At 51.0% G+C, this 27,612-nt stretch overlaps 1 protein-coding gene across 5 annotated transcripts in view; it reads left to right on the top strand.

Annotated features, from left to right (window-relative positions):
- Nucleotides 1-22,090, top strand: part of MTUS2 (microtubule associated scaffold protein 2) — a 369,171-nt gene extending 347,081 nt beyond the window's left edge. For all 5 annotated transcript variants that reach the window (XM_043891579.1, XM_043891576.1, XM_043891578.1 and 2 more), the window contains 6 exons: nt 6,574-6,679; nt 10,541-10,614; nt 13,880-13,978; nt 15,010-15,129; nt 17,987-18,084; nt 19,209-22,090. In XM_043891579.1, the coding sequence (XP_043747514.1) occupies nt 6,574-6,679; nt 10,541-10,614; nt 13,880-13,978; nt 15,010-15,129; nt 17,987-18,084; nt 19,209-19,422 (711 nt within the window). In that variant the 3' untranslated portion in view covers nt 19,423-22,090. The remainder of the gene's footprint in view (nt 1-6,573; nt 6,680-10,540; nt 10,615-13,879; nt 13,979-15,009; nt 15,130-17,986; nt 18,085-19,208) is intronic.
- Nucleotides 22,091-27,612: the final 5,522 nt, after the last annotated feature.

The following is a 27,612-nucleotide window of genomic DNA, read 5'->3' as shown; positions in this document are numbered from 1 at the left end:
CTAAGCTGAGACTGTAGACTTTAAAAGATTTCATTTTGTTGTTGTTGTTTAGTTGCTAAGTTGTGTCTGACTCTTTGCGACCCCATGGGCTGTAGCCCGCCAGGCTCCTCTGTCCATGGAATTCTCCAGGCAAAAATACTGGAGTGGGTTGCCACTCCCTTCTCCAGGGGATCTTCCCGACCCAGGGATCAAACCCACGTCTCCTGCATTGGCAGGTGGATTCTTTACTACTAAACCACCAGGGAACCTAAAGATTTCATACTGGGAGAGACTGGAGGCCCTGACTTTTCCACTTGAGAGTGAGTTACATGAGCTACTTTTGTATATTTTAAAAGAGCTCTGTCTTATGATGGCTTCGAGTTCTGTTCTTCTGGATCCTTTCTAATAGCTAAAGTGATTCATTCATTTATTCATTCACCTATGTGAAGAATAGTTAGTGAATGCCCTCCATACACAAGGCCTCATATACTGCAAAATATGCCAGGATTTATAAAATGTGGACGTGCCTGCTCCATAGCCTCTGGTTATAGATCCGGGGAGTTTCTGAAGCATGTGCTCCAGAAACTGTAATACTGGGTGGGAGATACAGCTGTTTTTTTCAGGAACTGAGAGTTCACTTCCAGCTGGGAGGATGCGGGAAAGCTTTACGGTGGAGGTTGCATCTGCACAATTTGTATTTGAGCCGACCTTTCCTCTAGAAACCCCTGGAGGAGGGCATGACCACCCACTCCAGTATTCTTGCCTGGAGAATCCCGTGGACAGAGAAGCCTGGTGGACAGAGAAGTCTATGGGGTTGCAAAGAATCGGACACGACTGAGCCATTTTCTTTCACTTCCTCTAGAAACCCATTGGTTTGGGGATGAGGCCAGGGATGGATGGTTTAAATCTGTGAATTATTCAGACCCCTGATCTACTTCTGCGGCTGAATGTTGCCTGTTATCCTGGCCTTCAACTTCTCTGGCAGGGAGCGTGCGACAACAAGGAGGAAGGTGAAATGCACACCATTTCCAGGTAGAGGAGATGCCCGGGTGTTTGGTCCAGGAGGGGACTCAGTGCCTGAGCACAGTGGGATCTGGAAGCAAGGTCTGTGGTTTCGGTGATCTGTGCAGACCCTTCACGCGCAGGTCTTTCTCATGGGGTGGTCGATTCACGATGCTAACCCAGGCCTCCTGCCGCCTCTGTCCTTCTCCAGCCTTGAAACTCAAGTTCGCTGCCCCAGCCTCTCCCGGTGCCCTGGTGTCCCAACTGTGCTGGGAGGCTGCTTCTGTTCTGGCCCAGGAGTTTTTTTTTAACTTATTTATTTTACTTTTGTCGGCACTGGGTCTTCGTTGCTTTGTGCAGGCTTTCTCTAATTGCCGTGAGCGGGGGCTAGTCTTCATTGCAGTGTGCGGGCTTCTCGCTGAGGTGGCTTCTCTTGTGGCAGAGCACAGGCTCTGGAGTGTGGGCTCAGTAGTTGTAGCTCACCGGCTTTGTTGCTCTGCGGCACATGGGATCGCCCTGGATCAGGGATGGAACCCATGTCCGCTGCATCGGCAGGCAGATTCTTATCCCCTGGACCACCAGGGAAGCCCCTGACACTGGATTTTCAGAGGCTTTATTCCAGTCCTCCCTCGTTAAGGCGGGCTGACCTCTGATGTTACCACAGGACCCCCCCCCCCCACAGGAAAATCCAGCTGTCCATTCGCCGCGAGAGGCAGAGGCCATGTCTCTGGCCACACATGGGAATCCCTTGGGGGAGCTGCTGACGAAACAGCCCTTCTCTCCACACCTGGAATCGGAGTCTCCGAGTAGGAGTCCCCGGGGTCCAGAGCTTCTGGTGTCAGGGGCCGAACTGGGCCTCATTCTTTGCCCTGCAGCCTAGTTAGGGCACAAGCATGGGTGTGGCTTGGCCTACTGCTTTTCTTATGTGCCTTTAAAGGTACCGTGTGACTCTTGTTTTAAAAGTCTAATTATAGAGGTGTTTCATCAAATTGGTGCTCATTCTGGAGCTCACGGCGCATTAACAGAAGCCAGATTGCCCAAGCTTCCCCACCTCAAGGCACATGAGGCGGAGTTTTCACTGTAAACACAGATGCTTTTCTTTTTGCTCCAAACATACTCATCCACGGAGCCTGGTATTTAGTGATCTGAGTTGTGACCTTTGACCCCTGCCTCCAAGACCCTGTGGCAGTTTGTTTCACCTCTTGATCTGGCCCTGAAGCCCCTCGCTCAGAGCCCCCTGCTGTTCTGGATTCTGTGTTTTGAGCAGAGATGCCTTTTCAGAGGAGACTAAGTGTTCATCATCTGGATTTACGTTTGCTTTGTCTCGTATCCAGGACACACTTTCTCCCGTTTCCTAAAGAAATGATCCTTTTAGACTCAGGGCGGGCGCAGCATCCTCACGCTTCTTCAGATCTACAGAGGCCACTTTGGCGGTCGTCTTGTGTCCTGACTGACTTGTCCCGCAGAGCAGGCGCAGTCACCATCAGCAGAAACCACACTTTCTAATCAAAGAGAATGAGGTCCCAAGGGGCCCTCCATCTTCCAGCATGAGAGCCCCACCCATCACAGCATGGAGCCTCCGGATGCTGGGATGTGGCTGAATGGGAAAGACGGGGGCCTCTGGACACCTGCCCATCTGGCGGGCGGCAAAGGCACCACCTGATGGGGGATACAGTCAGCCAGGGAGCTCGGGCAGGGCTGGCCATCGGCTCTGAGCCGGTACCAGGGATGCTGTAGCAGGAATGCGGGATGAGAGGGATGGTGAGTCGCCTTGGCATCTGGAAAGGAGCGTTGTTCAGAGGGCCCTGGAGAGAAAAGACAGGGGTGGCCCCCTCTGTCTCATCAGACAGGAATACATGTTGTGGGGGAGCAAATGGGAGTTTAATCTGGTTTTCTTTAATGAGGAGATGTAAAGCCATGCTTCTTCATTCGAAGCCTCCCCTAATTGCATTTTGCGAGTGGCTGGATGAAGTAAGCCCACAGCTCTGTTCTTGACCATCTAAGAGAAGAGGGTGGCTTCCCAGGCCTTTGCTTTGATGGGACTCAGCTAAACAGCAAGCAGCTGTGGAGACAGCCTGGTGCAGGGAGCAGCTTCTCTGAACGACTGGGACTACTTGCTGGGCACAGGGACAGATCCCTCCATGGCAGCTCAGAGCTCTGTGCTCTGGGAGGAGGGAGGAGGCTGGTCCAGCAGCGGGTATTTATTTTGGTGGGGAGGGGGGAGAATTCCCCAGGGTTCTAAAAGGAAGAAAATGAAGCTTCACCCAGCATAAGTTTGCTGTGGCATGTAATGATTCAGCACCTCTGTCTCTTTTTTGGTGTTCCCAGGTGACTCAGCAGTAGAGAATCTGCATGCCAATGCAGGAGACACAGATTCAAGCCCTGGGTCAGGAAGATCCCCTGGAGGAGGAAATGGCAATCCACTGCAGTATTCTTACCTGGAAAATTCCATGGACAGAGGAGCCTGGTGGGGCTGCAGTCCATGGACTCATAATGAATCGGACGTGACTGAGCTACTAACATGATACCAAAAAAAAAAAAAAAAACGGATCTTCCTTGGGTCCACTTATCTGACTCTCTTCCAATGCCTGCCAACTTGGAGGTCTTCTCAGGCTGAGCGCTCAGACGGGCTGCTGCTCCATGTTCTGGAAAGAAGCCAGGAGCCATGGAGGAGAAGCTGTGGGGATTGAAACTTGGACCAGAGAGAGGATGGTCAAGAGTGCATGGCCCCTTCCTCATGGAGGGAATGGCCTTGAAAAACCATCCACAGGTCTAGAAACCCAAATCACTCAAGAGGAAGGACCACGATGCCCTAATTTTGGCTCACTGGCTCTCACTCTTAGTCTCTCAGTAGTGTCCGATTCGTTGCGACCCCGTGGGCTGTAGCCCACCAGGCTCCTCTGTCCATGAAATTCTCCAGGCAAGAATACTGAAGTGGGTTTTGCCATGCCCTTCTCCAGGGGATCTTCCTGACCCAGGGATTAAACCTGGGTCTCCTACATTGCAGGCAGATTCTTTACCATCTGAGCCACCAGGGAAGCCCCGTCTCTCGCTGCTTTCCTTCAGAACATTCTGGGCTCTCCTCTTGTTGCATATGGAGGAATTGGGGAATCAGTATTGCATTCCTAGGAGCCCCTCTGAGAGGCTGTAACAGATAGATCATGCCCTTACATCATCCTTAATCTACTGGGTGTGTCATTTCATCACCACTGAATCAGAGACCTGCCTCCAACAAGCCAGAAGGGCATGAGTTTACCCACCACCCTCACCAGTCGGGGCAGACCCACCACCAGGACACAAGGTATTCTTCTGGAACATAGGCCTGGCATCCATCTCTCTTTTCTGGAACCACCCACAGCAATTTGGGCCAGACCCAATAAATCAGAATCATTCCAAGCACCAGTGAAAGATTTTTCTTATATTGAGCTGAGTAAAACACCTCCAAACAATGTGTGGGCATTTGTTTTTTATGGACAGCGTGCTATGGGCTTATGGGACATCACCAATGGAGCATAAAGGAAAGTTAGTTCCATTTTTTTTTTAAGTCAATGATTTATTTTTTCAAGAGACTGAAAGACTTTGGACAACGAATCCATTAAAAACCTTCATATAAACAGGATTTGGACAATTAAATACTGTGGCAATCAGCCTTTCTGCTGAGTGGATTCATAGCTCTGAGCCTCAAGTAAAATATTATTTAATCAAGAGTGACCAGTAAATAAAAGTGAATTATCGCATACCAAGTCCATTTTCATGTCGTAATGCAGCTTTCCTAACACTTCAGATTCACTGTTGGTTTTGCCAATGGTGTTTCTGTTTTAGTGGATAAAGTTCTCAATTACCATAGGAGAGAGAAGCGGGCAAACCTCCCCAAGCAATGACAGGTCCAGAATGGAAATCAATCCCATTTTAAAATACAATAGTCCTTTGCATTCCCTTTATAAGCGAGCTTCCTTTCTTGTCAAAAGCTCTTCCTCCTAACAAATCAAAGATCAGTCTGTGAATGACCCCCTGAGAAATGAAACCCTCTGAGAAGTGGCTGGACAGTGCTCTGAACTGCTCCCCGAAGAGTTTCAGGGTCTGGGCACATGTCCTTCCAATGCCAGGTTTTGACACATGAGTATGTCACAAAATGAATGTAGTGGTTTGTAACTAGCATTTTGAAAAATATAAAATAACAAAGAATGAAAATTTTAAAGCCAGGTTATTGCAGGTAGGAAGGGAAGCTGCCAATCCATGAAATTTGGTGTCGCACATGCGCCCATGTACATGTGTGTGTGTGTGTGTGTGTGTAACAATGTAAAATGGTGCTTTTACAATGGGTCACCGACAGAGAGCTTGGAAAAACATTGTTCTGGTTTGCTGTCATGGGGAGAGGTCACCTTATACAATGATTCCTGTAAGTCATACACTTGAAGTTAAAGTAATACCCCAACAACAAATGGAGAAGGAAATGGCAACCCACTCCAATATCCTTGCCTGAAGAATCCCATGGACAGAGGAGCCTGGCAGGCTATAGTCCTTGGGGTTGCAAGAGTTGGACACGACCGAGTGACTAAAACCACCACCAACAACAAAAATAACAAAAACAGTAAAGGTGGGGTGTGTGGTGGGCAGGCGGTGGCGGGGTGGGGGGTGGTCACGGAGGTCAGGGCTGGCTGCTTTCCCGGGGTTAAATTCCTGGAGATGTACCTTCAGCCAGAGAAACAGCAGCTTCTCAGGGGGCAGCTCCCACAGCCTGGGCAGGGGAGGTCCACTCCGCCATCGGGGAGGAGCACGTTCATGGCTGGGGAGCAGGGGTGGTGAGCACACATGTGCCCACTTGCCTTGGGGCTGGTGAGCGGGCTGTTGGGTGCTGGTGGCTGGTGTGGCCGGGGAGGCAGTGGCCGGGCATTTGAGAGCCTCATCCGTGGAGTCAGGCAGCCTCAGGCTCTGCCACTGCTGGCTCTGCCACTTAGTAGCCCGTGGGCAAGATGCTTCAGACCTCTCTAAGCCTCAGTTTCCTCATCTGGAAAATGGAGATGAAAATACTGACTTTATTGCTGTGAGGGTTGAGTGGAGGATCAGGCAGCAGGATACATGTTGGTTCCCTCCAGCTGCCTTGCCTGCTATAGCTCCCACCTGCCGCTGGGGGGCAGCACGGACCCTCTGGTGGGGGAGGACCCTCTTCTTTTCCTTATTACCTGGTGGAGGGCCTAGTGGAAGGGGCAGGAACAGAGACGGGAGTGAAGTGGTCCTGAGGCGGCCCAGGGCAGTGAGGAGGTGGCTGAGGCGGCCCCCCATCTCCAGCTGGGAGCTGTTTCCTCCTGCATGAACAGCAGTCCTGCTGCAGTGACTTCCCTGTGACATTCCACACCCCACCCACCCACCCCCTGCTCCAGGGTTCCCACATCACCAACAGACCCTGGTCTCCTGCCTTGGTGCAAGGCTGGAGTCATCTCGGCGGCCGTCATCTCAGCAGAGCGTCCCTCCCTGGACATCCAGGCCATAGACCCATCCCCACACTCACGTCCCCCTCTGTCCTCCAGGCAGCGGGGCGTCGCAGCCTCGGGCCCCGGCTGTCTGAGTAACCAGAGCTGTGATCTCCTGCAGGTGGAAGACATCACCGCCAGCCATGAGACTGCGCTCCTAGAGATGGAGAACAGCCACACGCTCACCCTCGCGATCCTGCAGGATGACCACGAGCACAAGGTCCAAGGTAGCTGACCTTGGGGGTGTGTGTGGTGTGGTGTGCGTGTATGTGTGTGTGGTGTGTGTGTGGGCGGGTGTGTGTGTGTATGTGTGTGGTGTGGGGTGTGTGTGTGGGGTGTGTGTGTGTGTGTGTGTATGTCCGTGTGTGTGTGGTGTGGTGTGCATGTATGTCTGTGTGTGTGTGGCCAGCAGGGCGGGGAGTGTGCACCCACTTCTCCCGCTGCAGACACAAGGGACCTCCCTTCATCTCTCCCTCCTCTATCCTTTCTTCCTTCCTCTTCATCCTGGTATGTCCTTTGTGTTGCTTCTTGTGTTAAAAAAAGACTGAAATCCAGGGCCTGGGTAACTTCTTTCCTCTGAAGCTGTTCCTCTCAACCCTGAAGACTAGACCCCCCCAGGAGCCGTGGTCCTACCCAGGGTATGGAGTGGCTGGTCTGGGGTACAGCCTCAACTTGTTAAAGCTCGAAGGTGATTCCAGTGGGCGGCCAAGCCTGAGAACCACCATTTTCAAGTAGGTGTAGAAATCCTGGGCTTTGTCTTGTGTGGTGGCCTTACGGTGGTCAGGACCAGGCCAGCCTCTGATGGGGCCTGGCTGTCCACACCGTGCACTCAGACCACATTCACCATGGGCAGAAGTGGACTCGGGATCTTGCTTTTTTATGTTTTTTTGTATCGTTGAATTGTCTTTGGGTACCTAGGATTTTATTGGGTTGGCCAGAAAGTACCTTTAGGTATTTCCATACAATGTCACAGAAAAACCCAAAGCAGCTTTTTGGCCAACCCAGTAAGTCGGTTATAACAACAGTGACAATGTTTACTAAGTAGAGCTGAGATTTTTGACTCTGTGGAAGAAGCCTTTTACACATTCACATGCATATACATTACTACATGTAATTTTTTTTTCAGTTTCCCTTCTCCTCACTTTTTTCCCTCTCAAGTCAGCTGGTTGCTAAAGTAGATGGAAAATAATTAACATAAGAATAGATTAATACATTTTTTTTAAATGCCAGAATTTTCTAATGTGTAATTTTTGTAGTTGTGAAGGCCTCTATTAGCAATATAAAACCAAAATACAGTAATAAAAAGGCTGATACATTCAACTAAATAAAAATTGTCATAAAAACAACTTCAAAAGGCAAACTACAAATTAGAAAATGTTTTCTGCATCTATACTGCAAAGGACAAATTCTCTTAATATATCAGTTCAGTTCAGTCGCTCAGTCATGTCCGACTCTTTGAGACCCCATGGACTGCAGCACGTCAGGCCTCCCTGTCCATCTCCAGCTCCCAGAGTTTACTCAAACACATGTCCGTTGAGTCGGTGATGCCATCCAACCATCTAATCCTCTGTCATCCCCTTCTCCTCTCACCTTCAGTCTTTCCCAGCATCAGGGTCTTTTCCGATGAGTCAGTTCTTTGCATCAGGTGGCCAAATGGGAGAGGGGTTCAGAATGGGGAACACATGTACACCCATGGCTTATTCATGTCAATGTATGACAAAACCACTACAATATTATAAAGTAATTAGCCTCCAATTAAAATAAATAAATTAATTAAAAATTAAAGACGCCAAAAAAACAAAAAAAATTAAAGACGCTTGCTTCTTGCAGGAAAAGTTATGACCAATCTAGACAGCATATTAAAAAGCAGAGACATTACTTTGCCAACAAAGATCCATCTAGTCAAAGCTATGGTTTTTCCAGTAGTCATGTATGGATGTGAGAGTTGGACCATAAAGAAAGTTGAGCACCAAAGAATTGATGCTTTTGAAGAAGCATGCTTCTTGAGAAGCATGATGCTTTTGAGAAGACTCTTGAGAGTCCCTTGGACTGCAAGGAGATCCAACTAGTCCATTCTAAAGGAAATCAGTCCTGAACATCCATTGGAAGGACTGATGCTGAAGATTAATACATTTTAAGAATTGGAGAATCAGAGTTTTAAAATCATTTTTAAAATGTTCTTTGTCAATAACAAGGCGCACTGTGCAGCAATCAGTGTTCATGTGGTTGCCCCCTCAAGCTCTAGCCCCACCACCTCTGGGAACTCTTGGTGCATGGAAGAGTCCAAGCTGGAGGCAAGGAGAGGAGTACGGGAGAGGAATTTCCTGAGAACCATTAAATGTATTACCTGTGTCCTGAGAGCACATCTCATGCTTAGAGTACCAGTCCCATCCTTGGATGAACATTGGAACCACCTGGTTTTTTTTAAAAACACTGATGTGTAGGTCCCATTACAGACATTCCAATTCGATTGCTCTGGGGATGAAGCCCAGACATCGGGGTTTGTTTTTTTTTAAAGCTGCCCAGGTGATTCTAATATGTAGAAAAATTTGAGAATCACTTAGAGTATCATGTTAAGTATGGGACGGAGTGCCATGACCTCGGGAATAATGAAGTACATCATGGGTACAGAGATAGTTGCCATGGTTTATGCTGTCTCCAGGATAGATGCTGACTTTAATTTGCTGGTGAGGTACTGGGATCTCCTGAAAATGTCCTAAAGCCCATCACCACGCTGTAGGTAAATGGTCTCAGAAGAGGGGACAGGAATGGAAATGTTACATTGAGCATTGCCTTTTGCTTCTGGATTTTCATATAAACAGACCTGGTAGATTTTTATGATTAATGAGGTCTCACCTAGACACCACATCCAGGGCCTTTGAATTATATATAATGTGCAGACAATGCAGGCATATGTAACGGTAACTAAAATATTCATTATTATGGATGATGCTCTCAGTGGTTATTAACAGTAATCATTTAGACAGAGCAGGTAGACCAGAAGGCCACATGGTTTTATGGCAATAAACTAACCATACTTTTTTTTTTCTTCCAAATGTAAATTTCAGCTCTAACAACTGGATTTCTTAGAGAGCTTCACCATCATTAGTTAAAAAATCTGGGTCGATGGGAACCACAGAATTTTTCCTAATTGCAGCTCATGCCAGCCAGGGAGATAATTATTGGTCTCCAGTACTCTCCTGTGCTAAGCATATGATACAGGCTGATTAATGAGACCTTTCTTCCCTCCAGTTATAACATGAAAACAAATTGCTTCTGTAGCTAGAATGAGACGAGCTTCATCCAGCTAATAAGACCATTCCCATCTGGAGAAAAATAGAATCCATTTGCTTAATAATTCTTACATGACATCTCTTCTGCCTAACCTGCAAATTATTACTGGAATGACACTTTGCACAGAATAGAATGGTTCCAAACCCTCCAAGAGGATTACATTCAGTGAGTCCTTCCTTCTGCCTGAATGTCTCAACGTTGACTGTCTGCTCAAGCAAACCCTAGCAATCTGTGGTTTCCAGAGTGTGGTCCAGAAGCCACCAAGGTGACCTTGCAGGCACCATCACTGGTCTTTCACCTGTCCAATTCTCCAGCAAGCCCACACACTGCTCTCCTTGGAAGGCTCCTTCCTTCAGCCTGAAATTGCTGCTTTGTAGTGAAAAGGAAAAGTGATCCTGGGAGGGAAGAAGGTGGAGATTTAACATTAATCACCTACTGGTTTTACCATCAGGAAGAGTTGGAAAATCAATGAGTGTTGTGAATAGAGAAGCTGACTTGGCTAGGGTGGTGGTCGAGCTGCGTGTGAAGGGAATGTGTGTGTAGGTGGCTCTGTTTGCTTCCCTCCTTCCTTTCTGTCCTCTTCCTTTCACTCTTTCTTCTTTTTCCCTCCTACCCTCTCTCCCTCTCTCCTAAACAACATCACATATGATTTCAAACTAATGGAGAGGCTTAAGTCTGCTATATACTGGTGTCCTCTAGTCACTTCTGTTACCAGTCTTCATCTGGCAAAAGAATCTTGTTTGATCCCTTTTCAAAAGAAAGATCAGCTTAACAATTTGATGTCTCCTCTGCAGAACTGATATCGACCCACGAGCTTGAAAAGAAAGAATTGGAAGAAAACTTTGAAAAGCTGCGGCTATCATTACAGGTTAGTATTTCCTAACTCTGACTTTAAGGTAATGGCAGCAGAGATTTGTTCCTGTCCACAGACATTTATGTGGCACCTGCTGTGTACTGGATCCTGCACTAAGCAGTGGAATATGGGGGATAAGTAAGACCTAAATCCCTGCCCTTAAGGAGTTTTCTGTCTCCTCAAAGCTCGTCCTTGCACAGAATAGATAATACCATTAGTGCCACGGACTGCTCCCACGTGCTGTGGTCAGAGCCATGTTTAGGGGAGGGGGAGAGTTGGGGGCAGAGCATTTAAGGCAGGGGGAATGGGGTAAGGAGAGTCACACAGGGTAGAAGACACAACAGATGTTCTGGGAATTGTTAAAGCAACTTCGATCCCCTGGAGACAAAAGCTTCTTGCTTTGGGGCATCCCACTTCCAACCTACACAAAGTGTGGGTCTCAGGTGCCAGGGGCGCTACCTGGCTTCCTTCTGACCTCGAGGGGAGACTGACAGGCCTTTCAGATCACTTGCCTGCCTTTCCCTCCAGCCTGCCAGAGATGCCCCCCCCCCCCCACCCCCTGGCCAACTGCTTCTGTGAAAAGCTGCTGACTGGTCCCCAGGCCTAGGGAGGGGCTGTTTGAGAAGCCAGGGAGAGGTTGGTGGCCCTGCCTCTGTTAGCAGCTGTGGGTGTCCCAGTCCTAGAAAGATTACCTTTGAAATAGGGACGCTCACATTTGGAGGTTTGGAAGGCAAAGACCATAACTCAGATAGAAAGGCGGGAATTTTGCTTTTGGATGGCTCACTCCCCAGGCAGTGCTTCTTGCACAGTGTCTACCCTGCCAAGCAGAGAATCTAGGATTATGGAATGTCACTCTATTGAGTGGACTCTGCAAAAAATTTTAAATGGGAAGCTGCCTGCTGCATGCCCACCCCCGATCCATTGATCCAGCAGTGGGCCTGCATATGTCCCCATACTCCTCATGTGGCTTATCCTTGGCAGGTTAACCCCAAAGTGCCTTGTGTACCCTACATTCCACACTGTGCTAAGTCGCTTCAGTTGTGTCTATCTCTTTATGACCCTATGAACTGCCTCCTGCCAGACTCCTCTATCCATGGGATTCTCCAGGCAAGAATACTGGAGTGGGTTGCCTTGTCCCCCTCCAGGGGATCTTCCCCACCCAGGGATCAAACCCGCGTCTCTTACCACTGCATTAGCAGGTGGGTTCTTTACCACTAGCGCCACCTGGGAAGCCATTCCACACCACCCAGATACATTACCCTAAGGAACACAAACCAGGAATGTAACAGCTGTGCTGTAATGTATCAAAAACCCACAATAGTCCAAAACCAAAAGAGAGTTTTGTTTCAGCGGTGAGTCTTTGCCACTTTGCCACTGACGTCACACAGTCATGAACTGTGCACATTTTAGTGGTGACTCGCTGGCAGAATCCATTTGCGCTGGAGACTTTCAGGTACCAGGTGGGTGCAGTTGCTTAAACCAATTTCCTTGGGCTACTGGCTGCTAGAGAAACAGGTTTGGGCTAAGAGATTTCAGTTTGGGGCTTAAATCCCACTGTATTTCCTCTTAATAGATTTTAAATCATGGACAGTTACATAAGCTGTAAACATTCGTTTACTCGTCTTTAAAATGGGGATAATACCAGTTCCTTCCTCAAGATACAAGCAGCTTAAGGGAAATAAATGTGTGTCAATGAAGAAAACTAATCAATAGTCAATCTAAGAAAGAAATGGAGAATTTTATTCAAGCCAACATGAGGATGAGAACCCAGGAGACAGTCTTCATGTGGAATGCAGTCATATACAATGGAATACTATTCAGCCATGAAAAAGAATGAATTTTTCCATTTGCAGCAACATGGATGGACTTGAAGGGTGTTATGCTAAAAGTGAAATAAGTTAGGCAGAGGAGGACAAATACTGTATGATATCACTTAGATGTGGAATCTAAAAAACACAACAAATTAGTGAATATAACCCAAAAAAAGAGACAGAGTCTTAGGTATAAAGAACAAGTTAGTGGTTAGCAGTGGTGGGGAGGGGCCGCATGGAGACAGGGAGACAGGATATAAGACAGTCTCAAGGATGTATTGTACAACATGGGGAGTATGGTCAATATTTTGTAATAATTGTAAAATGGAAAGTAATCTTTCAAAATTGTATCTAAATTTTTTTTAAATTTAAATAAAGACAGAAATCCCTGAGACTGTCCCACCTGTTATAGGTCAATGCACAGTTGTATCAATTTTTGAAATAAAAGGTCTAGCATCAAAGTAACACATTGTCAGTGTACGTAGTCCAACAGGGTGAGTAGCAGGTCATTATGACACCTTAAAGGATTGAGAAAGGAATCTTATCTCCTAAGGAGTTACCTTGCTGGCACCTGAAAAATTTGCTTTTTTTTTTTTTGGTCTGGTGAGCAGGCATTCCTGTGTCTTCTAAGCGGATCTAATTAATGTATAATGCAGGTAACACAATGTACAGTGAAGAGGGGTAGTGGCCCAGATGGGCAGAGATGGTATTTTATGTTTAAAATTTTTCTGGTCCTGCCTTAAAAATAAATATATTTCATCATGTGTAACGTGTATAGAGCACTAGGCAACAGCTACTGCTTTATAATAGTTCTAGGCATTGTCACGTTTATCATCATCATTATGGTACCATAGTAATGACATAGGAGGCAGAATCCTTCAGGACCTGTCGTCACCATGTTTAGTGGGGTTGGTGGGGGGGCAGGGGGTATGCTCAGGGCTCAGGCAGAGCAAGGAGTCAGGGTCAGTTTGACAGCTTCCGGCTTGAACTTTACAAATACAGAGAGTTCTTCTTTGAGATGGATTCATTGTCCTTCTTGAAGTCTGGGCCTGGGGTGCGGCTAGAGGCCAGACTAGACACCTCTCTGCTGATGGTCTGCCTCTGTGAGGTTGGTTATTGAATTACTAAATGCCCCCCTCACTGCAGGCTTCTTGTTGGAGCAGAAGCGAGGATGGCATTCCCATCTCAGAGTCAGGTCACCTGCTTTGGGCACCCCCCAACCCCCGCATTTTCTGTGCGGCAGCAACATTCACCTGTCAGCGTCTTGTGGTCTGTTCTGGACAAGACACTGAGATGGGGAGACTGCGGGCATTTGGGGGCCTCTCCCCTGGCATGCAATGTTCTTTTGGTGGGACCCAGTGGGGGGCCCTCTGACCTCAATGCCCCGTGAGGAGCAACCCGGGCAGAGGGCACCTCCCAGGGGTCGTGTCTGCGAGGACCGAGCTGGATGTCTCATGTGTTACCTGCAGGACCAAGTGGACACGCTGACCTTCCAGAGCCAGTCTTTGCGGGACCGAGCCCGGCGCTTCGAGGAGGCTCTGAGGAAAAACACGGAGGAACAGCTGGAGGTACCATGAGCTCTCAGCCTCCCAGCACCCTGCAAGCCTGGGGCTCCCCCAACATCACCCCAAAGACAGAGCCCGTGTGCTGATCTGACTCCAGAGCAACAGCGGTCAGGGCCTGCCAGGATTTTAAACATACACCCATGGGCACCTGTCCTGAGTCAGGACGGCTGTGGGTTCTCCATCTGAGTGTTATTCTTGCCGCACTTCACAGGGCTCCCCAGCCACTGTCCATGAGCCCCTGGGACAAGCTGGACCTGGAAATGCCTCTGCCTGTACCCTCACCCCCACCCCGACACCTTATTCCTTCCCAACCCCAACTCCACAGAGAAGAATTGCTAAAGGTTGAAGGTTTCTTTTTCCAGAAACCCTGGCAAAATTCCTTCCCTCTATGTAGGGTTGCCAGGTGAAATCCATGACACCCAGTGAAATGTGAGATACACACAAATGAGTTTTTTAAATACGTATCCTACAGTACAAAAAAGTTGTTTATGTGATATTCAGACTTAATTGAACATCCTGTCATTTTACTTGTCACATCTGGCAGACTTACGCTAACAGTTCTTTTTCTACAATGCCTTTTTAAACTACTTTGCTCATTTCCTACGTAGGGTGCGGAGGGGGCAGGGCTGTCCGTGGGCACAGGCAGGGACCTGTGTCAGTCTTCACCTGTGTGTTGAACCAAGTAGCCTGGGCGAATGTTAAAGGCCAATGTTGAATTTAGTGTTTTTGCCCACTAAGTTCCCTTGAGGGACTAGGCTGGTGGAATCCGGCCACCCCAGTATCTGACATTTCAGGGACCGTGGCCTCCCCTCTCCTGCTCCCCACGGAGCGGTATCTTTAGTCTCGCTCCCAGTGGAAACTCCTGGCGTCTTTATCAGGGAGGACTGTGAGCGTTGTCGCCCTCCCGCCCCCTCGCTCTTGTTCTCTGTTAAGCTTGTTAACAGAGACTAGATTTCGCTGAGTTCATGACACCGGTGAATGCTGGGCTTTGCCAGGGTGCCTGGGAAACAGCTCCTTGCTCTCTGCCCCTGCAGATTGCCTTGGCTCCTTATCAGCACTTGGAAGAAGACATGAAGAGTCTGAAGCAGGTGTTGGAGATGAAGAATCAACAGATACATCAGCAGGAAAAGAAGATTCTTGAGCTGGAAAAGCTGGTGAGTCGCCTGTAACCCTGGGAGGCCCCCATAACTGGTGTGATATTCCCGCCGCCCTTGTGGGTGAAAGGATTAACAGCATTCGGGGGAGCATCTGGCCCTTAGCTGTCCATTGCTTGCACCTGAGCAGAAAAGATCACAGATGAGGCTCCAAGCCTTGTTTTGGGAGCCAGGAGGAGTTCAGGAGTCTCAGAGGTGGCCTCGTTTGTACAAATCTGGAGCCCATCTGAGTCCCTGCCTGCATCGACATCCATCACTGTGAGCTGCTGACTCCTCCCCCTCCCAGGGGAGGACGTGCGGTGAGCCTGCATCTGGGGAGCATCGCTGATGGGTACCAGGCACCGTGCAGACACTTTGTGTCTGTCTGTTCGATAATTCTGACAGCAATCCACTGAGTGGGATTCCATCGTCAGGAGTCTCCTTTCACAGATGCAGAGATGGAGGCTTAGGAAAAGGTCTTGTGTTACCCAGAGCCAGTAAGTGGCCCAGCCCAGCAGGAACCCTGAGCCAGAGCTCCAGGCCCTGGCTTCCACCAGGTGGAAGCCTCACCTTTCAGCCTGGCTCCTGAAAAACTAGCAAAGGACGCGCCTTTGGGGGACTAGAACGCTCAGAGTTCACTGCCAGACCCTGTGGGTGCAAGGGTTGCAGCTGAGATAGTAGTCCAAAGTTAGCAGCAGGGAGGCTTGCCTCCAAAGAGATACTATCTTGATGGGAAGGTTGGCCCAAGGGACTCAGATAGAGTCATTTGTTTTCTTCTTATCATTATATTTAAATTTTTTTGATACTATAGAAGGAAAATATGTGCGTTATAGGTAATTATAAGATAAAAACAAGGAGATTAAAATGCCATATTTCTACCACTGTTAACACTTTCTTTTTCTTTTTTTTTTTTGTTAGCACTTTCTGGAGGCTTTCCTCCATACAAGTGTACACACCCCAATATACAGCACGTGTGCGCACACACACCAGGGTTTTGCATCCTGCTTCTTTTCAGTTAGCACATCTTCAACTCAGTATCTCAGTAACTGATCGTCTCCTCTAACTTTTAAAGTTCTCTGCATGTCTCGGAAATGTCCTGGCAGCTGGTTTATCCAAACCAGGAGCTGGCCCCAGACCACCTGTTGTATTCAATCATCACGTCCGCTCTCCTGATCAAGCACCATCCCTCTCTGGGCGTCTCTAGCTGCACGGATGCTTATCTCTTAGGATGGGAGCAGACAGGGCTGTGAGTGCCCATTACAGCATCCTGGATGAGGCTGGCCTCCTGGGACATTCCAGCAGCTCAGCTTTCCAGCTAGGCCAGAGCTAAGGCCAGTGGGGGACAGCTGAGGTGGACAGAGCCCTCCTCCTCCAGGCTGGGCTATCTGCATCCTTATCTGGTCAACCAGCAACCTCTGGGTTTATCCGGGGGTTTTTAGCCCTGCTCTAGGCAGTCTGTGGGCATGCAAGAGTTCTCATTCCAGAAACCTTTCCAGGCAGGGGTGGGGGCGGGGAGAGTTGATTGAATCACTTCCCATTTCCTAGGAGGGCTTCTTTGGTAGTTCAGATGGTAAAGAATCTGCCTGCAACACCAGACACCCACGTTACATCCCCTGGGTCGGGAAAGATCCCCTGGAGAAGGAAATGGCAACCCACTCCAGTATTCTTCCCTGGGGAATCCCATGGATAGAGGAGCCTGGTGGGCTGTGGTACACAGTTTCGCAAAGAGCTGGACACAACTGAAGCAACCTAGCACACACATGCACAGTGAATTACATATACACAATTTATGTGTGTGTCTGTATTGGATGCCTGTGTAGAATACACTTCTCATAGGAGTGAGTGTCTCCATGCCCCTACCATTGTCAGAGACAAGCCATGAGCACCCCCCAGGTCCAGTGTGGCTGGTGGGTCCCCTGGTTCTCCCTGCATTGGCACCTCTGGCAGCACCTGTACACACAGCACGACATTGTAAATTAATGGAGGGATGAAAATATCAATAATGTGGACACACCTTCCCTCCTGAGGCTCTGGGCAGCCAGGAACGTGCAGCTCAAGCCCAGCTTGGCACATGAACAGAAAATAACACCCTTCTCCGTGGTGGTTATTCCTTTGAGACTTAATGCCCACTCTCTGTCCGTGTGTCCCCACAGCCTGAGACCTAGCTGAAGTCAACTCCATTCTAAGATGAACTGAGAAATTCTTTTTTGAAAAGACTGTGAAGAACTCCCGCATAGGGTAGTTAAGGAAAACCACCACCCCTCCGTGAGTCGGGCTGAGGCATCAGAGTGGAAGGACTGGGCTCTAGCCAGCTCTTCAGCAAGTTCCCACACCTGCCTCATCTTTGTTCTCAGGAAATGCATGCATGCTAAGTTGCTTCAGTTGTGTCCAAGTCTTTGCAACCCCATGGACTATAGCCTGCCAGGCTCCTCTATCCATGGGTTTCTCTGGGCAAGAATACTGGAGTGGCTTGCCATTTCCTTTTCCAGGAGATCTTCTGGACCCAGGAATTGAACCCAGGTCTCCTACATTGCAGCAGGTTCTTTACCACTAGCACCACCTGGGAAGCCACATAATTCACAATATATACCAATATATATACACACAGACATATTATATACCTACATATATATAAGATATATATATATATATAAACAGTACTTTTACAGTACACTCTGGTATTTTTTTATTGTTTTCTTTTGTTTAAAAAAGCAATGCTGGTCACGTCCCTCTAGCCTGGTTTTATAGCCGATGCACTGCAAACTGCAGCTTGAAAAACAGTTTTAGATAATCCTCCAAAGCCCAGAAGCCAAGGGCACTGGTCTGCCATCTTTCCCAGGGCCTGGCTGGGGAGCTCTTGACACTGCATCTTTTATAGGCAGAAAAGAACATTATCCTGGAAGAGAAGATCCAAGTTCTCCAGCAGCAGAATGAAGACCTCAAGGCCAGGATCGACCAGAACACCGTGGTCACGAGGTAGGTGGGCCTGGGCGATGGAGCCTCCGAAGTGCGCATCCCTGACAGAATGGCTTTGCTCCTGACCTGGGAGGGCTCTGCTTTTGTCCTCGCTCCTCCGAGCCCCAAGGCTTCCCCACGCAGGCTCTCGGCGCTCCCCACGTGGAGGAAAGCATAGAACACACTTCTCTGAGCGCCCAGCCATGCCCTGGCTCCGCGCGGCACCCTCCTCGGTGGAGAGGAGTGGGGTGGGCTAAAGTGTGTGGCACAGCTGGCGGGGGCAGGTGTGGTGGGGATCGTGGAGGAGGTTTTGGAAGGGCTGCCCGCTGGGAGTTCCAGGCTAAAGAGAACAGCCATGTGAGCCAGCCGACCCTGGGCTCCAGCAGTGGGGCCCTCGACTGCTGCCCCGGCGCTCAGCCAATGGCAGAGGGGAGCTGCCCCGGCCAGAGGGCAGCAGGGAACCTGCTCCGAGGCTCTGACTTCCAGGAAGGGCGGGGCGGCAACTCGGCTGCAGTGACGACAGAGGCATAAAACACATCGGGTTCCTTTCTACTTGGCGTCCATCAGCCGCAAACATCCGCGGAGCATCTGTTAGGGGCCGGGCCCCAGGCTGGGTGCCGAGCACCGGGGGAGGGACCGCTCTGGCCCCGTCCTCCAGGGCTCCAGCTCCAGCAAGCGACCAGATCCACTGCCCAGAAGGTCTCAGCGCGAGCTGACTGCTGCCAGGCAGGCCAGGGGCGAGGGCAGGCTGCGGAGGCTGAGGGCACCACCGACTCCGGGGGGTGTCCTTACCATCACCGCCTCTTATGTCTGCGCCGCTCAGCGCCCCCCACACCAAGCCCCTCTTGCCTGTTCCCTCAGGCCTGCAGCTTCTGCTCTGTCCACTGGCCACCAGCGCCTCCCCTGACCCGGGGCAGAGGGACTGTGGGCGAAATCAGGTGTTGGCAGAGAGACTCCGGGAGAGGATTGTGTGGGTGGGACAGGTGGCGATCACGTTTCAACCCCCCGGGGTTTGGTCCCTGTGGTCCACAGGCACCCACCACCCACCCCATTCTCTGTGCGCCCCTGGGCCTGGCCGACCCCAGGCTCAGGGTCTTGCTCTGCCATCGCTGCTCTGACTGCTGTTTGTTCTCCCCACCATGCAGACAGCTGTCGGAGGAGAACGCCAACCTCCAGGAATACGTGGAGAAAGAAACGCAGGAGAAGAAGAGATTGAGCCGAACCAACGAAGAGCTGCTATGGAAGCTCCAAACCGGGGACCCGACCAGCCCCATTAAACTGTCCCCCACATCCCCCGTGTATCGCAGCTCCTCCTCCGGGCCCTCCTCTCCCGCCAGAGTCAGCATGACGCCCAGATGACGCCACCACGCTGCGGGCCGAGCTGCGGCACCCGGTCCACGAGGGCTCCCATCTGCGGGGAGCGGTGACCGCCACGGGCCGGCCCGCCTGGCCCCGCGCGCATGCCCAGTCGCTGCGTCGCGGCCTTCCATGCGCGCATGCCCAGTCGCTGCATAGCCGCATCCCAGGCCGAGCCCTCTTCTAACCCTCGTATGTAGGACTGTCCCAGGACGGGCACTTAGGAACGTGTAAACGGTAGTGTCTCATGTGCAAACGTTCGGCCGTAGTCAGAGCCAAAAGAAGGAAATGCCAGTTGTCCTTGAGCAATGAACTTTCACTGCAGAATTTCAGGTTAGTTAACAGCTCAGTTTTGACTATCCATTGAATAATCTTTGTGTACTGCACCGGATATGTGTGTATATTTAGATACACGTATATACACATGCAGCGGTTCTGAATTGCATTTTTTATAACATTAAGTGCTGACGTATTTTGGTGACGGTCAGCAGTTTTCTAACTCGTGCCTAAGAATTATTGGGAAATGAAAATGCATTTCTATCTACCTTCCCAGGAATATTTCTACCCAAAATAGAAAAAGGAAAAAAAAAAAAAATACAGAGAAGAAGCGCCTTTCGACCTACCACCACGTGGTACTCTGTTTAACACAAACACCAGCCATTCGTGAACAGTAACTACCTTTGAAACAATCAGCTTCTTAGTCAACATGACGTGAGATCACTATTACTCCATCCGCAGATTTTATTACTAACATTCCTGTCCTGAGTGGATAAGGGGCAGCAGTGAGAAACCCTGAGGGGGATGAGCAGTTTTGCAGATTTTAACTCATGACCAGTGGATCGCCTATAGTCTTGTAAACACAAGTTTTGCTTTTTTCCTAAATGGCATCTTGGAATCCATCATTCGGCTATTGCATCCTTGGGAAAATATGGAAGCACATGACCTTAGAGAATGAGGGTGAGAATGGCCTTGGAGTTGGCCAGGACTATTCACGCTCCATCCTCAAGAAGGAAAACTGCTGATAGGGTCTGTATTCTGACTAAGCGTAGAGTAGAAGAGTGTCCTCTGGCATCCTGTTTGATGTGATGCTATAAATAGTCAATCCACCAAAATATGACCTTCAGCCCTATTTCATTGCCCCCCCCCCCCCCCCCGCCTTCAGTTAGGTTCTGTAACCCAACCTCATTCTTGTACATTGAGCAGCTCAGGGGTTTCTAGCAGGGGCTTCCAGAAAACCAGTTCTTCGGTCCTGGGGGGATCAGTTCCTGGTTGTGCTAGATCATCACATGACCTCCCAGAAACCCAGGTGTTTTTTTCTGCTGAGAGAGGTCCCATCTTTGGCCCAGGAGGTTCTTCCACAGAGAGGAGCCCCAGGAAATAGCCAGCCAGTGGTCACAGGCTTCCAGCCTGGCATTTGTCTCCTAAATGGATTAGAATGGGAAAGAGATTCCTGTAGTGCTGTGGACCATTAGAAGCATAAGACACAAAGGAAAGTAGTTTCAGCCATTTATACAGTGATGATAATGATGTCTTTGTTTACTGTTCGTGACAAAGACCCTGTACTTTTCTCCCCAAGGGCCCTCAAAGTGGTCCTGAGCACAAGACTGATTCTGAGCAAACCCGAGATAGGCAGACTTATGTAGATACACTTTGTGGGGCCAGAGTCACAGAGCAGGAAAGAAACGGCTCAAGAAAGGGGTCCCCAGGCCCAGAGCCCCTGCCTGCTCATGGCATATGCGGCCGGCATGAAGACAGACCTGGTCTGTGTTCGTTGCATGAGTCAAGGTTGGGCTTCCTGGCCTCACATACATCTCATTCCTAGCAAACCTCCAGGTCTTTGCCCATCCTGGGGACATAGACAGGAGATACTCAGTGAAGAAACATTTTTCCGTTTAGTGGGTCTGCATGACGCTGTGATGTTGAGTCGGGCATCCCGTTAGAGTAGATGATACCACATTGACTAAAATACACGAATATGTATTCTTTTAGCAGGCACCACCTGCAGACACAGTAGCTCAGCCCTCCGAACTAGGAACTGCTTCCATAATGGCACCTGCTAAATGCAGTCACACAGCAATACAGACGTCAGTGTTACGTTAGAATGTGGTCTGATGTGTTAGCCTGTTTCAGTCACAGTTGTAGTGGTGTTAGATCCAAGTAATCCCCCACTAGGTGACTAGAGCGTGGCTCTAACCATCCCTGACCTTGGGTACCCAAGCTAATTCCCACAATGCCCTGGCTTCCTTTCCTTGTCATGGACGCCCATCATATGTGGCTCCTATCCCCAAACTCGAGGGGCAGCAGTGCCCCCCCTTCACCTCTCCCTTCCCCTCCCCAACACTGTTAGGACTTGGACCTCTGTCTCTCTGGTGCCCACCTCCCAGGCTGGAGCTGTTTCCACAGAGAAATGCTACAGCCTCCCCACCTGTCTTGGACAAACCCACCCAACCTCACCAACCTCTCCTTGGGGTGTGGGATTCTGTTGGTGTCCTGCCCACCCCCAGCCCACCACACACCCTGCGAGGTTCCAGCTGGGTGTCGGAGCAGCGGATGGGCCGTGGAGCCAGCATACTTGGTGACCATCTGAAGGGGGTCACTCGTTCCTTTTCTGGCTGCGGTTTCTGTGTTGCATTATTTGTGTTTGAAGCATATTAAAATGAACTTGAGGGACCTTCTGTGATATGCACTTGATGTGACCATTGGCCTGGCCCCGCTTGGGCTTCAGGAGGTCAGGAGGGGACAGGGAGGCCCGAAGCCGGGTTCCTTCTATGTGTGCGCCAGGGTCAGCTGGTCTTCACTGAGTCTTGAGACCCTTCCGCCTCGACTCTGCCCCAGCTTTAGCAGGGTCCCTGCGCCCAGCTTGTAGCCCGGGACTTGAAGCAGACTTCCCCCGAGCTTTGGGGGCTCGGTGTCTCTGCTCCTTGTCTTGAGGTGGCCAGGTTGGACCGGAGGCCTTTGGAAAAAGGACACAAGAGGTCAAGTATAAGCCCCTCACTGTCAACTTCAAATTCAGATGCTGACCTGACTTTCTACCCCAAGTGGGCTTGGTCACTTTGTATCTGGGTGGTCACAGAGTTCTCAGAGCGGCCAGGAGGCCACTGGCTTCTAGCATGGGGGCCGTGGTCACAGCACTTCCTTGTCATGTGCCTTCTTGTGCCCGCGGGGTTCACAGGACCCTGAAAAGCACTGAGCCAGGACACTCCTTTAACCTGGAAGCATTCGCCCCCTCCCACCCCCTTAATACGGGCTTTCTGGCTAGGCTGCAGCCAGCTGGCAGGAGCACCAGGGGCCACAGGGAGACTCCAGTCAGTCTGTTCTCCCAGGCTGATGCTGACCAGGAACCCCTTGGCAGGTGATAAAGGCCCCTGAGTTACTCTGGACCTGCCAACACCATCCCAGGACCCCCCGGGTCACCCATGCCTCCAGATATTGGTGACAGCTACCAATTAATGATTTACTCATCAACACATCCCAACCTGTTCATGTCTTTTGGCGCCTCCTGCCACCCACTTTAATCAGAACCACCCTGAATTATCCTCCCCGCCGCCCCACGCATCAGTACTGTCACTTAGCAAAGGGACGCTGGTGCCTGGCTCAGGGCCCCGTGGAGGAACTGAAGGTGGACTAGCCTCCTGGCAATGGAGAACCGTGTCCCCCACGGTTGCCAGGCAGCAGTCGAGAGACCTTCGAAGTCAACCACTCAGTCCCCGCTCTGTGGTCTCTGGGAGTCCTCGGCAGCTCCCCCACTGCCTGTGAGGCGGGGAGGAGTGAGGAGGGTGAGGCTCCCCTGCTGATAGAGGTGAAGGCTGTTATGCTGTGGATGCATCTGAGAACAAACCCAGCAGTGGGGCCAGGGATATTGGGTGGGGGTTGGTGGATGGGACAGCCTCCCTGTCAAGCAAGAGGCAGGGCCTTGCCCATGGTGGGGGAGGGGGTGGTGAATCTGGGTCAAATGCTTAAAAAAGTGAACATCGCCAGAGGCTAGAGCTAATTCACTTGTTTGCTAAATACCTTTTTAAAATTTTTTCCCTTTGGAACCGGTCTGCTTCTCTGGAACTTCTCTATAAACAAAAGCAGGACACCTGGGGTGTCTTGACCTACCAGCTCGGTTTTCTGCACCCTCAGGGTGGGGGATGAACAGGTGAATTTGCCCCCCTTACCGTGTCTGGGTTTCCCAGCGCCAGCATCACGCGGGATAGAGTGCCATCTAAGTGGGCCCCTCCCCTCCCTACAGGGCCCCGCCTCCCCACAGACAAGCCAGCCCACTGGCTTAGCTGCTGCTGATCAGTTTAACTGCACCCAAATCTGAGCAGCACAGCGCATCAGCAGGCGCTCAAGAAGCAACCGCAGGGATTCAGGGAGTAAAAGTGTCAAAGTCCGACCCCATACCTTCTCTCTACCCGACACTGCCCCCCGCCACACCCCCACTCCCTCGAAGTCCCAGATGGGTGTTGAGAAGTAGGCCAGAGATGGGCTGCATCAGCAGACACACTGCCTGCTTTATTCCCTAAGCCTTGCTCACATCGCATTTGTGGCTTGGTGGACAAGCTTAGATGGCAAAACGAAACGAGGCCCCTTTGCAGAGGGGCGTACAGGGGTACCCCCTGATAAGGGTCCCCGCCCTCCGGGCCGCCTGGTGACTGAGCAGTCCTGAAGGAATCCACGTGATTCCTCCCCACCGCGGAGGCCGGGCTGTCGGGGGCAGCCTCTGACTCACCAGACGAGCTTCGTCACCAAGCGGTGCGCTCCAGGTGACTGCCCAACCGCCGGCCTCCGGATGGGGGTGGCTTCAGAGACCTGTGTTGGGGTTTCCTGGGAGACTGCCAGGAGCCGGGCGGGGGTCCTCCAGGCGCCGGGCTCTAGATGGCAGCGTGGCGCCAAGGCACCAGCCTCTCTGCGCTGAGGGGGGCTCCACGCGTGGACCCGGCCAGGTGGCCCCCAGGTCCGGGAGGCAAGTAGGGGCGCCCCGCCTGCCTGAGCGCGTTCCCACCGTCCAGCCCGGGCGAGTGGCGTGCCGCGTGGCCCACGGGTGGTCCTCGGTTGCTTGATGATGGTCGCGCGGAGGCGGGGCGGGGCCTGCAGCAGCAGCCCCCTGCCCTCCTCTTAGTGCGGAAATGTCACTCCGCATCTTCCTGGTGGGGTCACACCACGACTCGGGGTCTGTGAATTGGGGCCACTCGACTGAATGCACCTCCAGTGCAGGAAGACGCCTCCTTTCTGAATTGGGGCCGGGGGTGGGGGGTGGTGGTGAGCGCTCGAGGGTTTTAACAGCCACACCCCCGGCCTTCCACCCCTGTCCTGCGAGCACCCCATCCCAGAGGACGGGTGTGTATGGGGAGGTGGAGGGCAATACGAGGCCGAGGGGTTCTGGGCACAGGTTGGGGGGCAGGGGTGGTGGTTGCTGCACTTGGTATCACGTCGTCATGCAGACAGCAGCTTCATCCCCCACCATCCGGTTGGCGAGGAGACCTCTGGGCCCCAAACCCAAGGCGATCTGGGAAGAGTGGGCGGTTGGGGAGATGATCCAGGGGTCCCCCTGGCTGCGGATTCCCTTCCCCGGCCCCCACCCCGAGCAGCGAGGCAACGAGACATCCGGCTGTGAGATTCAAGAAGCAAAGACCAGGCTCTGGGACTCTCCGAGCCACACCCCCCCACCCCTCACCACCCTTCCCACAGCTGCCGGAATTCCTAAGACCGCACTGGGCACGCCCAGGCCGTAGACAGGAGTTTATTAGGATTTGCAGAAGCATGACGGGATGTACCAACAAAGTTTGACTTTACAACATGAACTATTATGGCATCAGTGTACCAGCAAAACTGGGATACAGAGCACAGGTTCACATTTTTTAAAGGCAATGGACAACATCTACTCTTGTCCTTAAAGTAAAAACGGGTGGTGGGGGGGCGGGGGGAAGGTATGGGGGGGACTTCGAGGGGACCAGCAGAGGCCAATCTGATTTGCAGTTAGCTGTCAGAATCTAAATCTAGTATTGCAATTATAAGAAACTATAAGAAAACTATTAGAAAAATAGAACATCAAACGAGCAAAAAAATATTACACAATTTACATAATAAAAAACACAATCCTCTTAGTAATGGCTCCATGTTCAGTAGAAGAAAAAGTACACTGGAGAACCCACACACCTTCAGGTTTGACAATAAACCAACCCTCGTGGAGATCGTCACCCCTTTGTGCTCCTTAGACTTATCCACGCTTAAAGGCACAACATAAGCAGGAAACTTATCTTAAATAGATATTATAAACTTCTCCAATGGGAAAATAAGTCTCAAACTTAAAAAGTTTGTCATCAAGAAACACAACATCATATATACCTTGTTAATAATTTAACAAGGCCTGAATGCCTCTTCCCAGCCATGCTCCCTGACCCTGAGAAATCTCATTTGGACTTCAAGCCGAGGTCTCACGGCGGAGTGTTCAGCCAGCAGTTCGACACGTTGACAGGGTGGTCCTGGGATAGGGGGGCTCCTGAGAACTGCGCCCCGAGACCCCTGGCTGGTCCACTCCCTCTTGAAAGAGCACTGCCGCCCAGCGAAGCAATGGGCACAGAAAGACTGGATCGTAGTGATGAACAGGAAGGTCAGTTGACTTTTTTTTCTTTTTTGCCTTAACCACTCATTAGGCATCATAACTACGATGATGAGATACAAAGTGTTTGTAGCTTCTTGCACCACTGGATCAATAAAGCATTTCATCACCCAAAAAAGTCCACAAGAGTCTGATAAACTGTACATCTCGCTCCCGCTAAGGAGCCTTACATAACAATACTCTCATTACCAAGGCAGACAGATAGTAATATATTTTAAATTATACATAAAATTATACACAACACATATTTAGTTCCATCTGAAGTTGAACTCACACGCCTGCGTGGACATGCCACAGCCCCGCCTCTCCGTCCATCCTCGCACACTGGGGCGACGGGCCGGCATGAAGCCGCTCCCTCTGGTCTCCATGGGGGTGTTCTCAGGGGTCAACAGAACAAGCAGCTCTTACTCAGGGTGTCAAAGTGGGGTGTCCACCCCTGGCATGGGGCCAGGCCTCTTCTCTGCAGCAGCGAGACCCCCAAGTACCTGCGGGCTCACCTGCAACCAGGCGAGGCCTTTACGAGCTGTGTCCACACATCCTGTGCCGACGGATCTGCTTCCAATGTCAGGCTAGTCGCCATCCTAGGCAGGACCCAGTCAGCTCACCATGCCCGCCTGGCAGTGGGGGTGGCGGGGAGGAGACCTGGCCCAGCCTGGGTTCCCACTCGCTCCCCCTCTCACCCCACGCATGGAACAGCAAACACAAGCGCAAGGCTCCTGCTGTGCCCGCAGCCCTCCTGGGTGAGAAGAGATGTGACCAAGGGGCAGAAGGGAGTGACGGGGCCCTGGGGGTCCCATGGTGGGTGGAGAAGCCCCACAAGGCTGTAGTCAACCTGGGGTGTCCAAACTCCATGGGACGAGGTGGTCGATCACTTGATGGAGACTGAGGGGCTCAACGGAACAAAGCCCAAAGCGGGGGAGATGCAAGTGATGCTGACATTGTATCAACTGAGCAGCAGTCTCCCGGCCATGGCCCTATCACACCCCCTCTGGGTTTCTAAAAACTCACCTGGCCCAAAATCAGGGGAGGAGGTGTAGGCAGCGGGGGCATGGGGGCCATGCAGGGTCCTGACTGCCCCCGAAAGGTCCCATCCCTGCCCAGGGGCTCACGTCTCCCCCGCCCACGGGCCCGGCTGATTCTCCAGAGACACTGCGCCCCTCACTCTCCCACACAGGGCCCGGGGGACCCCAGGTGGGTTTTCACAAGGTCACGCGTGTGCAGGGAGGGGCCCACGAGTGGTGGGAAGGGGCAGTTCCTCCCCACAAGCGGGTCTTTCCAATGTGAGTGTTTGAGGCTGGTGCCCAGGGAACCGAGGACACAACATCCCCAGGGGGTGTCTCTGGACAATAACAGCCAAGTCATGAAACTGAGTCTGGGCAGGGCTGAGATGTGAAACTGTCAGGCACTTCCAGTGGTTATTTTCTGCCTGTGTGTGTGTATTTATGTGTGTATGTTATGTCTCTGTGTGTACATGTGTTATGTCTGTATGTGTGTGCATATGTGTGTTATATCTGTGTGTATGTGTATATACACGTGTGTTGTATGTATACATGTGTGTATGTGTCTCTGTGTGTACATGTTATGTC

The sequence above is a fragment of the Cervus elaphus genome, chromosome 30 (assembly GCF_910594005.1).
Source record: "Cervus elaphus chromosome 30, mCerEla1.1, whole genome shotgun sequence".
Lineage (NCBI taxonomy): Eukaryota > Metazoa > Chordata > Mammalia > Artiodactyla > Cervidae > Cervus > Cervus elaphus.
The sequence above is the reverse complement of the archived record's forward strand: the minus strand, read 5'-3'. Positions and strand labels throughout refer to the sequence as shown.